Genomic DNA, 15591 nt, shown 5'->3' on the forward strand with positions numbered 1-15591 from the left:
CGGTGTTATTCCCATTTTACAAATGGGGAATCAAGGCACAGAAAAGTTAAATGACCTGTCTGAGGTCACAGAGGAAGGCTGGGTTACAACAGGAATTGAACCTAGTTTGCCGGAGTCCCCAACCAACATCTTTACTACCAGACCAACCCACCGGGTGCTTGAATGCTGCACAAAAGTATCCATGAACATTTATTTAGATAAACACAGCTCCTGTGATTACTTTTCACAACCATTTATTTGAGCACAATTTTGCTTATTAGATTGCTAAAAGGAAAAGTATTGTGAACATTTGTGCAAATATGAAATTGTGTCAGCTATGTTGATGTGGTCATTTTGAAAGTTCTTTGTGGGCTTAAACATCATCTTGTCAGGGAGCAGAAACAGTATCGTGACTGAATTGACTACTTGTACAGTATAAATGCTTCAAGCAGCTGTCATAGTGAATAGTTTGCCAACAATCCATAGGATGAAATATGTTCACATAAGGCATGTATCAAATAATGATTGATAATGAATAAATTTGTATCTATCTAGGTATTCTTGTGAATAGTTTGCAAACAGAAAAACATTGCTGCAAATAATTCATCCACTGCTAGCTGTCAGGTTAGAATTATTATTCCTTTTCTAGAGATGGAGAAACCACAGGGATTCCTGTGGCTTCTCAGCCTCTGTGGTGAAGTGAGAGGATATGGCTCAAAGGAACAGTTAAATCATTTATCTAAGGTCACACAGAATATCTTTGGCAGGACTGGGACTAGACTCCAGGTCTCCTAACTCCCATCCCTCCGCTTTAGCCACAAGATTTCATCCAGGGTGGTGGTTGAGAGGGTTGTTTGTCAAAGAACAGTTTTCTGCTGGCCTTCCGAGGTTACAAGAACTCAGTTAGGGGAGCACACACTTCTTTATAAAATGTTAGATTTAAATTGGTTTGTCTTAATTGGGACACTCATGATGAACATCTCTGTAAAATGTACAGAAAGTTGCCGTGGCTACCTCTGGCAGGAATGTACACAAATTAGTAATAATTATATCAGCCAATTCACTGGCAGAATTTTCTTCATGCAGAAGAAATGAGGCTCCCCCTCCTGCAATTGGATCCTTTCAGGTGGACACATGCACCTTCAGAGAGCTCCACTAACTTCACTGGAGCTCAGGCATGGTTCAGGGGCTCAACTGCATGCAGCTGATTGTAGGATCTGAGCCTAAATGTGAAATAATTTCCAAGTTACCAAAGGATTGCTTTTTACGCTGATTTTAACAGTTATATGTTGCATTGCTGGTATTCACAGTTGTAAACTATGACTCTAAGTGTTCCCTTTATGGAAGCCAGGGAGTAGGTTCCTCTTGAAGACAAGCTCTCCCTGGTGACATCAGCTAAACTGAACCCCATCCTGAATGAAGATTCAGAAACAGAGCCAGAGAAATGGGCCCTCATAAGTCAAACTACTTTAAAACAATTTTTATGGGAGACTGAAACTAGAGAGTTAATCTGTTCTCTTCTCTTTCAAATCCCTCCTCCATACTCGCTTTTGACATGATGCTGGTATTTATTTCTCTAATGTGGAGTGGGAGAGAGGGATCTTTTAAATGATTCAGAACCATCCTATAGTATGGATGGCTAACCTATGCAACCCCACCTTACTGTCACTGCCTCCCTCACTTTCTAGATGCAGCACAGGTACTGGAAATGAAAGCTTCCCCTCACTGTCCCAAGCTCTGTGCTTGTGGGGTTGACTACTTCTAAAGAGAGATTAGACACCATTTGCACCCAATCTTTGTGCTTTCTGCTGAGAGTGCAATTCTGTGCCAGTTATGATGTGGACACCTGTCTACTGGGAACTATGTTGAAGCCAACAACTCAGTTTATAGGGGTCATCAAATAGCCAGTTTATGCGTCAACATTTGGTTACAAATTGTTCTGGGAGTGATTTGAGCTGAGAAAGGGGAGATTCCACATTCTATCACCCATGTCTTGAGCTATTAAGTTCTCCTGCGTTAAAAAAGTGTGTGGATAAGTATCTGGAACTTCTTTTCTTAGTCTGGAGACAGAATCCTGATAATGAGATGGAAGTAACATAGTGCTTTAACCATGCTACTGAATTGGGCTAACTCACCCGCGCAAGAGTTCAAAGTCAGTTAACTCATCCATAAAAAGTATGCTTGATTTAAAAAAAACCCAAACAATAAAATATGGCCTGTTCCCTAGACTCTGTCCCACTTGCCAAGAAATGAGACTCTTCCCTGAAAGACATAGCCATTCACAGCTCCCAATCTGCCACCTGTCAAAGCAATTTAAGATTTACTAGTGACAACTGAGTGTTAATGTCTGCCATAGCTATCCTGCAAATAGCTGGTACATTCCAAGTCTCTTGGCCCTTACATTAGCTTTCATCCCTTAGCTTAGTAGTTCAACTCAGCCAGTAACCCAGTGGCCATTCTGGGTGAATCACTCTGAAAAATATAGATCTTCAACACTCTCTTCAACTTTGAGGGAAAATGAGTCACTTCAAAATGCATAAGGTCATAGTTTGCCCTTGGTATTTCTATGCATGCAGGGGCAATGAGTGCTTATTATTAGATGCTTTTCTACCATATAAATGCTGCTTCCTGTCTTTAAAATTCTTCTTCAGACCCCATACTTCTGCTCAGCTCATTGCATGACTGTTATAACAGATTTTTTTTGGTCAGCACTGAAGTAGAGCTGAAAGCAGCCGCAAAAGCTGCAGCAGCCTCCTTGTTGGGGTCAACCTGGAGTCAAAGTGCCAGTGCTAGGCCGGTTTGTCAAATGTGTTTTCACCATTTCAGTGAAATGATCTCCTCTTCTGGCCCCCACTTGCGTTTGGCATCGTTTGGGTCTGCCTCTTTGAATTTTCAATGGGGGAATATTATGTTAGCTTCAAGAAAGGAATCACTTGCTTTTCTGCCATTTAAGGATGCAACTACCAGAAACTATGATTATTATTTTGTAGATATTTGGAGTTCCTGGCACAGGGTTACCAAGTTTAAAATGAGCAAGGAAAGCAAAGCCCTGGGCACTATTAAGCCAGGCACATATTAGAGACCTGAACCATTCCTAATTGAACTGGTGGGGAGAACTGTGTTAAGGCCAAATGGATCAGTGTGCCCCTGCTAATCATGTCGAGTTGCATTCTGAAGTTGCAGTTTTAACCCATGCTCACATTGGTGCTATCTCAGTTGCATTGTAAAACTATTTCCCCATGTTTATTTCCCACCCCCCACCCCCTGCTCTCCACTGTTCCTCAGACGTTCTTGTCAACTGCTGGAAATGGCCCACCTTGATTATCATTACAAAAGGTTCCCCCCCCACGCTGTCCTGCTGGTAATAGCTCACCTTAGAATCATAGAATATCAGGGTTGGAAGGGACCTCACAAGGTCATCTAGTCCAACCCCCTGCTCAAAGCAGGACCAATCCCCAGCTAAATCATCCCAGCCAGGGCTTTGTCAAGCCTGACCTTAAAAACTTCTAAGGAAGGAGATTTCATCACCTAGGTAACCCATTCCAGTGCTTCACCATCCTCCTAGTGAAAAAGTTTTTCCTAATATCCAACCTAAACCTCCCCCACTGCAACTTGAGACCATTGCTCCTCGTTCTGTCATCTGCTACCATGGAGAACAGTCTAGATCCATCCTCTTTGGAACCCCCTTTCAGGTAGTTGAAAGCAGCTATCAAATCCCCCCTCATTCTTCTCTTCCGCAGAATAAACAATCCCAGTTCCCTCAGCCTCTCCTCATAAGTCATGTGTTCCAGTCCCCTAATCATTTTTGTTGACCTCTATTGGACTCTTTCCCATTTTTCCACATCCTTCTTGTAGTGTGGGGCCCAAAACTGGACACAGTACTCCAGATGAGACCTTACCAATGACGAATAGAGGGGAATGATCACGTCCCTCGATCTGCTGGCAATGCCCCTACTTATACATCTCAAAATGCCATTTGCCTTCTTGGCAACAAGGGCTCACTGTTGACTCATATCCAGCTTCTCATCCACTGTAACCCCTAGGTCCTTTTCTGCAGAACTGCTGACTAGCCATTCGGTCCCTAGTCCGTAGTGGTGCTTGGGATTCTTCCTTCCTAAGTGCAGGACTCTGCACTTGTCCTTGTTGAACCTTATCTGATTTCTTTTGGCCCAATCCGCTAATTTGTCTAGGTCCCTCTGTATCCTATCCCTACTCTCCAGCATATCTACCTCTCCTCCCAGTTTAGTGTCATCTGCAAACCTGCTGAGGGTGCAATCCACACCATCCTCCAGATCATTAATGAAGATATTGAACAAAACCGGCCCGAGGACAGACCCTTGGGGCACTCCACTTGATACTGTATGCCAACTAGAAATGGAGCCATTGATCACTACCCGTTGCGCCTGACAATCTAGCCAGCTTTCTATCCACCTCATCGTCCATTCATCCAGCCCATACTTCTTTAACTTACTGGCAAGAATACTGTGGGAGACCGTGTCAAAAGCTTTGCTAAAGTCAAGGAACAACACGTCCACTGCTTTCCCCTCATCCACAGAGCCAGTTATCTCATCATAGAAGGCAATTAGGTTAGTCAGGCATGACTTGCCCTTGGTGAATCCATGCTGACTCTTCCTGATCACTTTCCTCTCCTCTAAGTGCTTCAGAATTGATTCCTTGAGGACCTGCTCCATGATTTTTCCAGGGACTGAGGTGAGGCTGACTGGCCTGTAGTTCCCAGGATCCTCCTTCTTCCTTTTTTTAAAGATGGACACTACATTAGCCTTTTTCCAGTCATCCAGGACCTCCCCTGATCGCCATGAGTTTTCAAAGATAATGGCCAATGGCTCTGCAATCACATCCGCCAACTCCTTTAGCACTCTCGGATGCAGCGTATCCGGCCACATGGACTTGTGCTTGTCCAGCTTTTCTAAATATTCCTGAACCACTTCTTTCTTCACAGAGGGCTGGTCATCTCCTCCCCATGCTGTGCTGACAAGTGCAGCAGTCTGGGAGCTGACCTTGTTCATGAAGACAGAGGCAAAAAAAGCATTGAGTACATTAGCTTTTTCCACATCCTCTGTCACTAGGTTGCCTCTCTCATTCAGTAAGGGGCCCACACTTTCCTTGACTTTCTTCTTGTTGCTAACATACCTGAAGAAACCCTTCTTGTAACTCTTAACATCTCTTGCTAGCTGCACCTCCAGGTGTGATTTGGCCTTCCTGATTTCACTCCTGCATGCCCGAGCAATATTTTTATACTCTTCCCTGGTCATTTGTCCAATCTTCCACTTCTTTTAACCTTACCTGATCACTCTTGTTACAGTGTGTATGATAACACCCATTGTTTCATGTTCTCTATGTATATAAATCTCCCCACTGTATTTTCCACTGCATGCATCCAATGAAGTGAGCTGTAGCTCACGAAACTTACGCTCAAATAAATTTGTTAGTCTCTAAGGTGGCACAAGTACTCCTTTTCTTTTTGCTAATGACCTCTGGGTAACTCTCATAATTTCTGGCACGGCTCCCTTACCCAACATAAACTGAAGCATTAGGGACAATTCCTGAGGACTGCTTCACCCCATATCCTCATTTCCTCTTTGATCAGAGACCTACTCCCACCTCTGTTATACGTAAGGTGGACTTAATGAGCCCCACCTGAGGCAGGAATCCATCAGCAGTTCCCTGCATGGTTCCAACACTCACTGACAGGATAGGCCACAAAAAGAAACTCTCCATCTTCTTGCACCATCTAGGGCAGAAGTAAATGGTATGTTACCTTGACATTAGTGGCATTTCATGGCCAGGTCTTGAGGGGATGCAAAGACAGTTTCCCCACAGTATTTGAATGTCTTTTTAAAATGAACCCCTTGGTTTTTAATATATTACAAAACCAAACCATCACAAATACATCAGAGATGAAAGTAAGTCGCTACGCTCCAGTACGGTGTACCAGCAAGAGCTGGTGTGCCGTACTGGGGTGGATCGGCTTCCCCAGGCGCAATTTTAAAGGGCTTTTGGCTCCCAGCAGCAGCTGGAGCCCCAGGCCCTTTAAGTTGCTGCCAGAGCCCTGCTGCCGGAGCCCTGGGGAAGCAGCGGCGGGGCTCCGGGGATGATTTAAAGGGCCCAGGGCTTGGCCGCTGCTACCACCCAGGGCCCTTTAAACCACTGCCAGAGCTCCCAGCTTCTGCTGTTACCCCGGGGAGAGGGAAGGAGGCACTTGCCGATACAGGGTGGGCCGGGGCTGGCTCTGACCTCCTCCAGCCCCGCCGCTTCTGGGGACCAGAGTCAGCCCCAGCCCAACCCCGTACTGGTAAGTCCCTAGACTTACTTTCACCCCTGAAATACATGCTGCACAGTATCCCAGGTAGGAGGTAGGTGAATTAGTAAGATTCTTTTTCACTGATAAGATGATCAGCTTTATACCAAACATGGAGTAGACAAGGTCCTACCCCAGCAGCTGGCAGCCCTTCAATTAGGTCAAGAACAGGGCAGGCTTTCCTTTATACCAAATGCTGCATATGGACTTGTAACCAAACCCAGCAGCTTTCATCTCTCCCTGTGCCCACACCAGCCTTCAGCAATCTCCTTACAGCACTGTTTTGGGAGCAAATCACAGTCCCTTTGTCCTTGTCATTGTTCTTAATTCACTCTTAAGTCACTACTTCTTCCTGTGCTCTTAGGTCATCACAGATCATAGAATATCAGGATTGGAAGGGACCTCAGGAGGTCATCTAGTCCAACCCCCTGCTCAAAGCAGGACCTAATCCCCAACTAAATCATCCCAGCCAGGGCTTTGTCAAGCCTGACCTTAAAAACCTCTAAGGAAGGCGATTCCACCACCTCCTTTAAATCACCACCTTTAAATCAGCTACAGTACCCAATGACTGGAAGATAGCTAATGTAACGCCAATATTTAAGGGCTGTAGAGGTGATCCTGGCAATTACAGACTGCTACGTTTAATGTCAGTACCAGGCAAATTAGTTGAAACAATAATAAAGAATAAAATTGTCAGACATATAGAAGAACATAAATTGTTGTGCAAAAGTCAACATGATTTCTGTAAAGGGAGATCATTTCTTATTAATCTATTAGAGTTCTTTGAGGGGGTCAACAAACATGTGGACAAAAGTGATCCAGTGGACATAATGGACTTAGATTTCCAGAATGCCTTTGACAAGATCCCGCACCAAAGGCTCTTACGTAAATTAAGTTGTCATGGGATAAGAGGGAAGATCCTTTCATGGATTGAGAACTGGTTAAAAGACAGGGAAGAAAGGGTAGGAATAAATAGTAAATTTTCAGAGTGGAGAGGGGTACCTAGTGGTGTTCCCCAAGGGTCAGTCCTAGGACCAATCCTATTCATCTTATTCATAAATGATCTGGAGAAAGGGGTAAACAGTGAGGTGGCAATGTTTGCAGATGATACTAAACTGCTGAAGATAGTTAAGACCAAAGCAGACTGTGAAGAACTTCAAAAAGATCTCACAAAACTAAGTGATTGGGCAACAAAATGGCAAATGAAATGTAATGTGGATAAATGTAAAGTAATGCACATCGGAAAAAATAACCTCAACTATACATACAATATGATGGGGGCTAATTTAGCTACAACTAATCAGGAGAAAGATCTTGGAGTCATTGTGGATAGTTCTCTGAAAACGTCCACGCAGTGTACAGTGACAGTCAAAAAAGCAAACGGGATGTTAGGAATCATTAAAAAAGGGATAGAGAATAAGACGGAGAATATCTTATTGCCCTTATATAAATCCTAGGTACGCCCACATCTTGAATACTGCGTACAGATGTGGTCCCCTCATCTCAAAAAAGATATACTGGCATTAGAAAAGGTTCAGAAAAGGGCAACTAAAATTATTAGGGATTTGGAACGGGTCCCCTATGAGGAGAGATTGAAGAGGCTAGGACTTTTCAGCTTGGAAAAGAGGAGACTAAGGGGGTATATGATAGAGGTCTATAAAATCATGAGTGGCGTGGAGAAAGTAAATAAGGAAAAGTTATTTACTTTTTCCCATAATATAAGAACTAGGGGCCACCAAATGAAATTAATGGGTAGCAGGTTTAAAACAAATAAAAGGAAGTTCTTCACTCAGCGCACAGTCAGCCTGTGGAACTCCTTGCCTGAGGAGGTTGTGAAGGCTAGGACTATAACAGGGTTTAAAAGAAAACGGGATAAATTCATGGAGATTAAGTCCATTAATGGCTATTAGCCAGGCTGGTAAGGAATGGTGTCCCTAGCCTCTGTTTGTCAGAGGGTGGAGATGGATGGCAGGAGAGAGATCACTTGATCATTACCTGTTAGGTTCAGTGCCTCTGGGGCACCTGGCATTGGCCACTGTCGGTAGACAGGATACTGGGCTGGATTGACCTTTGGTCTGACTCAGTATGGCCATTCTTATGTTCTCCCTAGGTAACCCATGCCAGTGCTTCACCATGCTCCTAGTGAATTTTTTTTCCTAATATCCAACCTAAACCTCCCCCACTGCAACTTGAGGCCATTACTCCTCGTTCTCTCATCTGCTGCCACTGAGAACAGTCTAGATCCATTCTCTTTGGAACCCCCTTTCAGGTAGTTGAAAGCAGCTATCAAATCCTCCCTCATTCGTCTCTTCCGCAGACTAAACAATCCCAGTTCCCTCAGCCTCTCCTCATAAGTCATGTACTCTAGCCCACGAATCATTTTTGTTGCCCTCCGCTGGACTCTTTCCAATTTTTCCATATCTTTCTTGTAATGTGGGAGACAAAACTGGACACAGTACTCCAGATGAGGCCTCACCAATGCCTAATAGAGGGGAATGATCACGTCCCTCTATCTGCTGACAATGCTCCTACTCGTACAGCCCAAAATGCCGTTACCTTTCTTGGCAACAAGGGCACACTGTTGACTCATATCCAGCTTCTTGTTCACTGCAACCCCTAGGTCCTTTTCTGCAAGTCAGAATCCAACTCCTCTAAAAGACCACCAGTAACTAGCCCTAACCAGCTGGAACCAAGACCCAATTTCAGTGTTATTAAATAAAACCAGCTTTGGTCCAAATGTGGACTCTCCCTTTTCACACCCTCTCTGCCCCACTCACTCAGTAGTAAAACTTATATATGTATATATATATAAAGAGATACCAGGAAGATTTTAATATCATGTTGGGTCATAGGCTTAGTAAAAACAGTACTAATGCTGATGAACTTGGTGATTATTCATCCAGCCAGATACAGCTGTCTGTGACGGAATGTTCACATCAAGCTTTTGTTTGGTGTCAAAATAAGGTGAAACTACCAGGCTGAAACCCACTAGCCTTTGGAGACTGTATAAGTTAAAGAGAGAATTCAGCCCTTGGATCTATCTCAGCACCATAAAATGGGACCAAATACTACTCAGCAAAGTGGTATTTTTCTGGCATGCTCTGTTTCAGGCTTCTCACCAAACATTCAGGGGAAATCTCTCACAGGAGCTGAATAGGGACTTACTGAGAATGGATATTTTATTATTGTGGTGCAGGGTGATACTGACAGAACACAATTGATCAGAAATATTTCCAGACAACAAGCATGTTGTCTGTTTTATTGCAAATAATTGCTGACAAATGACTACTAGCAAAAGACCAGATATCTCATAATGGCAGAATAAATCAATGTAATGAATATGCATGCTAAGAATACAGTGCCTGAAACAGAAGAAAGTTTAAATGAATTCTATTTGTGGAGAGGTGTTTTCAGAAACCAACATACAGTAGAAAGAAACCCAAGCAGAAAGTGTGACTGTAGATCATATCAGAATATATAACCTATGCTTTCTTACCAATAGTGTGATAATTTTTTCTGCAACAGCTCTGTATTTACCATACATTCACATATAGTGTAGCAGAACAGGTTTGTGGATAACCCTGTGCTTTCCACATTTAATTAGGGTGCATGTATGTACTGGTAATGGAAGTCATAGAAAATCCTGGTTCACACAGACAGACTTGTAGACCTTCTTTTAATTTTCCATTGTTGGAATTCAGCTGTAGTACAGTCTTTCTCCCATAATTCATTTTGAATATGAATATATGAATATATATATGAATATATGAATATGCCAGAAAAGTTTTAAAATGTTTTAACAGATTCAGTTCATAGATTTTTTTTTTAAGCCTAGAAGTGATTATCTTATCTGATCTCCTGCATTACACAGGCCATAGACTTGCACCCTTTGCCATCTAGACCAACCATTTGTGGTTGAACTACAGCAGACTTTGAAGAAAGATAGCCTCTCTTGATCTGAAGACTTCCACTATATTCCTTGGTAAGATGTTGAAATGGTTAATTACCCTCATTTTTTTTTAATATATAAACAACGTGCCTTATTTCTAATTTGAATTTGTCGAGCTTCAGCTTCAAGGCACTGATTTTGTTATGTCTTTGTCTGCTTTATTAAAGGACTTTCTGCTAGTCGATATCTTCTCCTCGTGAAGGTACTTATACTGTGATTCTATTTGACAAGATAAGTAGACTGAGCTCCCAGTCAATGAAAGCCTTTAATCAGGCTGCACAGAAGTTTTTGGGGGCTGGGGCAAAATCTGAAATAAAGGCTCTCACCCTTCCAGAAAAATTAACACTGACGGGAGCTCTGAGGGAAGGGAAGGGGGTTGGAGAGCGAGCCTGCCTGGGGTGCTGGAACTAGGGGTGCAGCAGCACCCTGGCTTCGAGTAATAATAGCAACTAAATGTCTGACTTCCATCATAGCCTGGGTGTACAGTTTTGTTCAGTGGTTTTAAACACACACTATTAAAAATTGTTTCAGCAGCCCTGAGCCTGCCCTGCACTCACCCCAGAGTGACAGCTCTTGTCCTGCGGGCCTGGCTCTGGCTCCCCACTTTGGAAGTGGCACCCTGGTGGGTGGGGTTACAGTGCCATTCAGGTTTGGCCTGGCCACACTTCTGTCATCTGGGTGAGTGCTCTAGCATTTAGTCCAGTGGTTAGAAGTGGGGGAGGCCATTTTGCATGGGTTTATATGCATCTAAACATGCCTACCAGACTAGGACCTGAAGGCAAGATAGGTGTGGAAACACATAGTTGTGTGTGAGTTAGTCACTGAGCTGCTGGGCAGTGTCATGACTTCATTGATGTGTGCATGCCTAGCTACCAAAATTTCAGCACTTTGGGGACTTTAGAAGTGGAACTGTAGGTGTCTAGGGATTTTAGGTGCCTACAGGTTTAGGCAGCAGCTGAGCAGGGGTTTTGTGAATGCCAGGAGTCCCTAAATGTTGGACATAGATATGTAAAATGACAGCTAAGGGGGATGTAGGTGCCTGTGAATCCCACCCTGGACATTTCTCCGGCATACTCCATTCCTTGCAGCATTGAGCCCCAGATCAATGGTTAGGGGGTGGGAGGAGGATTGACCTACACAGAAATTATTACCATGCTTTGTTTAAAAAACAAAAACAAAATAAAAACTGTGTTTTGTTTGCAAAGAAACATAATGGACTCACTGAAGCTAGGAACACTGAGTTGTTTATTTGACTTTTTTTTGCCTCTGGCCCTTGAGGTGCTGTAGTAACATTGAGAAACGAGGGGTTAGTGGGATTGTAGTTATGTAAGTAGTTAAAACTAACTTTGTGTAAAGCTGTTTCAGTCTACACACTTGGCTCTTTTTTAGGGCTAGTAGGCATGTAAAATCTAGTGGCATTAGATATTTGCTTTTGTAACTTTATTTTTGTAGTTGTCCTTATAAATGATACGTTTCAGAGTAGCAGCCATGTTAGTCTGTATTCGCAAAAAGAAAAGGAGTACTTGTGGCACCTTAGAGACTAACAAATTTATTTGAGCATAAGCTTTCGTGAGCTACAGCTCACTTCATCTGTAGCTCACGAAAGCTTATGCTCAAATAAATTTGTTAGTCTCTAAGGTGCTACAAGTACTCCTTTTCTTTTTATAAATGATACGTGTACACAGAAAAAGGCTTAGCAAAGCTGCAGTCAATCCAGAGTGTGCAATATGTTACTGAGATAGTGCCAGCACTTTCCAGACAGTGAGGTAGATTTTGATCTCGCTGAAATCAATGGTAGTTTTGCCATTCACTTCAACAGAACCAGAATTTAGCAGAGTACACTAACAAGGCCCCTGCCCTGAACAGCTCTCAATCTATATGGGAAAATATAAAGTGATGCATTTTATCTATCTGACTACGTATAATCCTTAAATTAGGTACCATTTTATTTATCTAAATCCTGAATGGCTTTTGAATGAGGTTATGAATGGCTTACTGAATGAGGGAGGCAAGCTAGTGACAGAGGATGTGGAAAAAGCTAATGTACTCAATGCTTTTTTTGCCTCTGTTTTCACTAACAAGGTCAGCTCCCAGACTGCTGTGCTGGGCATCACAAAATGGGGAAGAGATGGCCAGCCCTCTGTAGAGATAGAGGTGGTTAGGGACTATTTAGAAAAGCTGGACGTGCACAAGTCCATGGGGCCGGACGAATTGCATCCGAGAGTGCTGAAGGAATTGGCGGCTGTGATTGCAGAGCCCTTGGCCATTATCTTTGAAAACTCGTGGCGAACGGGGGAAGTCCCGGATGACTGGAAAAAGGCTAATGTAGTGCCCATCTTTAAAAAAGGGAAGAAGGAGGATCCTGGGAACTACAGGCCAGTCAGCCTCACCTCAGTCCCTGGAAAAATCATGGAGCAGGTCCTCAAAGAATCAATCCTGAAGCACTTAGAGGAGAGGAAAGTGATCAGGAACAGTCAGCATGGATTCACCAAGGGAAGGTCATGCCTGACTAATCTAATCGCCTTTTATGATGAGATTACTGGTTCTGTGGATGAAGGGAAAGCAGTGGATGTATTGTTTCTTGACTTTAGCAAAGCTTTTGACACGGTCTCCCACAGCATTCTTGTCAGCAAGTTAAGGAAGTATGGGCCGGATGAATGCACTATAAGGTGGGTAGAAAGCTGGCTAGATTGTCGGGCTCAACGGGTAGTGATCAATGGCTCCATGTCTAGTTGGCAGCCGGTGTCAAGTGGAGTGCCCCAGGGGTCGGTCCTGGGGCCCGTTTTGTTCAATATCTTCATAAATGATCTGGAGGATGGTGTGGATTGCACTCTCAGCAAATTTGCGGATGATACTAAACTGGGAGGAGTGGTAGATACGCTGGAGGGGAGGGATAGGATACAGAAGGACCTAGACAAATTGGAGGATTGGGCCAAAAGAAATCTAATGAGGTTCAATAAGGATAAGTGCAGGGTCCTGCACTTAGGATGGAAGAATCCAATGCACCGCTACAGACTAGGGACCGAATGGCTCGGCAGCAGTTCTGCGGAAAAGGACCTAGGGGTGACAGTGGACGAGAAGCTGGATATGAGTCAGCAGTGTGCCCTTGTTGCCAAGAAGGCCAATGGCATTTTGGGATGTATAAGTAGGGGCATAGCGAGCAGATCGAGGGACGTGATCGTTCCCCTCTATTCGACACTGGTGAGGCCTCATCTGGAGTACTGTGTCCAGTTTTGGGCCCCACACTACAAGAAGGATGTGGATAAATTGGAAAGAGTACAGCGAAGGGCAACAAAAATGATTAGGGGTCTAGAGCACATGACTTATGAGGAGAGGCTGAGGGAGCTGGGATTGTTTAGTCTGCAGAAGAGAAGAATGAGGGGGGATTTGATAGCTGCTTTCAACTACCTGAAAGGGGGTTTCAAAGAGGATGGCTCTAGACTGTTCTCAATGGTAGCAGATGACAGAACGAGGAGTAATGGTCTCAAGTTGCAATGGGGGAGGTTTAGATTGGATATTAGGAAAAACTTTTTCACTAAGAGGGTGGTGAAACACTGGAATGCGTTACCTAGGGAGGTGGTAGAATCTCCTTCCTTAGAGGTTTTTAAGGTCAGGCTTGACAAAGCCCTGGCTAGGATGATTTAACTGGGACTTGGTCCTGCTTTGAGCAGGGGGTTGGACTAGATGACCTTCTGGGGTCCCTTCCAACCCTGATATTCTATGATTCTATGATTCTATGATGCAATAAACAGAAAAAACCCATTCCCATAGATTAAAGTCACACAGGTTGAAAAGTGACCAAAGATAATCCTGTGGCATTGGCTTTGTTGTTCACTTTAATCTGAGGGGCAACAGTTTCCCACTACACCTCATCTCTTTTGCTAGAGAGAATTTTTGGAACTACCCACAGATCCACACAAAGTTTTTAGAAGCCCTGCTGGAAAGGAATACTGCTGGAGGGAGAGAGAATCTCTTCACCCTTGAGACAGGCATTTCAAAACACAACCTCTGTTTGATTGATTTGGTGGTTTCTGTTCTCAACCAACTTTTGAATAAGTAGTCTGAAGAGCTGAGTGCCATTTGGAGAGATTTACTTTGTGTTGGCTGTCTTTAAAATAAATAGCCAGGCTTCTTTCCTAGAAGAGGGGGTTTCTTCTGAAATGTCTCCTGTTTGTGAGAAGGACTTTGGAACTGAGCTCCGCCACAGTAAGATGCTAAAACAACGCAAAACACTGAAATGTATTACTCACTGACAATCATAAAAACTAGAAATCACCAAGTTCATCCCTGATGCCACTGCAATGACTCTAAAGGCGAGAGTATAAGATTGAATTTTGTGTGGAAAAAGATAAGAAGCCAATGAAGGCACCTGAGGAGAGGGTCAGGGTAATGGGAGACTAGAGAAAGGCACGTAAGGAAAGTGACATTTTGGGTAGTCAGGAGTGGGTTGGGGAGAAGGGAGCTGCAGAAAGTTCAGAGGGGAGAAGGAAGAAACAGTTGCTGTGAAAAAGGAGCAAAGCCCTGGGGGTGAGGGAGAGTCAGTGGATTTAAAAACTCTTATAGAGCCTAGAGGAAACAGCAAGAGGGGACTGATGAGGGGGAGAAGCAGGGGATGAATCAGTGGTGGTGATATCATGGTTATAAGTGTGGATGAGGGGGAGTGTTGATGATGCCAGAGGGAGGAGGGGCGTGGGCAGAAGAGCAGGGAGGAGAGGTGGGAAATTTAACACAATAAAAATTTCATGTTGTTGGGTTGTTGTTGTTTTTTACTGAAGTGTGTGAAGTTAGAAAAGCCCTGGAATTCTAAATATTTGTGGAAAATCCCCTAAGAACTATAAACAAAACTAATCTGAGCTATTCATGGAAGCACCATCAATTCCTTGCTCCTGGAATAGCAAAGGAGGTGGTGAGGTAAGTGGCCAGATGAAGCAAAAAAAAAAAAAATGGTATAAAATGTAACATTAACATTTGGAAAACAGTAGAATTTTCAGAAGTGCCTAATTGACTTAGGGTCCTACGGCCCATTTTCAACGGTGACTTACGGTCCCAAGGTCAGATTTTAAAGGTATTTAGGTGCCTATAGGAGTTAGTTTGAAAACCAAACTAGACAGCTACCTGCATCTTTAGGTGTCTGAATACATTTAAAATTCTGGCCTTAAGTACTATTGAAAGTTATTGGGACTTAGGATGCTAAACCACTTAGACACTTTGAAAATGTTACCGTTTGGCTATACTTATATACTGATACATATGTCTTTGCTTACCTCCTTACAGTGCATCTGTCTGGCTGTCTGGAAGATGCCAGCTGTAAGGGTTAATGAGGAAAGTCCACCTGACTTGTCTT

General features: G+C 43.5%; 1 protein-coding gene across 1 annotated transcript in view; it reads left to right on the forward strand.

Annotated features, from left to right (window-relative positions):
• The window catches only part of LOC119850075 (heat shock transcription factor 2 binding protein), a 96486-nt gene extending 85961 nt beyond the window's left edge, over window positions 1-10525 (forward strand). The window contains exon 8 of the mRNA XM_043506582.1: window positions 10170-10525. Coding sequence (XP_043362517.1) covers window positions 10170-10198 — 29 coding nt within the window. The 3' untranslated portion in view covers window positions 10199-10525. The remainder of the gene's footprint in view (window positions 1-10169) is intronic.
• The last annotated feature ends 5066 nt before the right edge of the window (window positions 10526-15591 follow it).

This window comes from Dermochelys coriacea, chromosome 1 (assembly GCF_009764565.3).
Source record: "Dermochelys coriacea isolate rDerCor1 chromosome 1, rDerCor1.pri.v4, whole genome shotgun sequence".
Taxonomy (NCBI): domain Eukaryota; kingdom Metazoa; phylum Chordata; order Testudines; family Dermochelyidae; genus Dermochelys; species Dermochelys coriacea.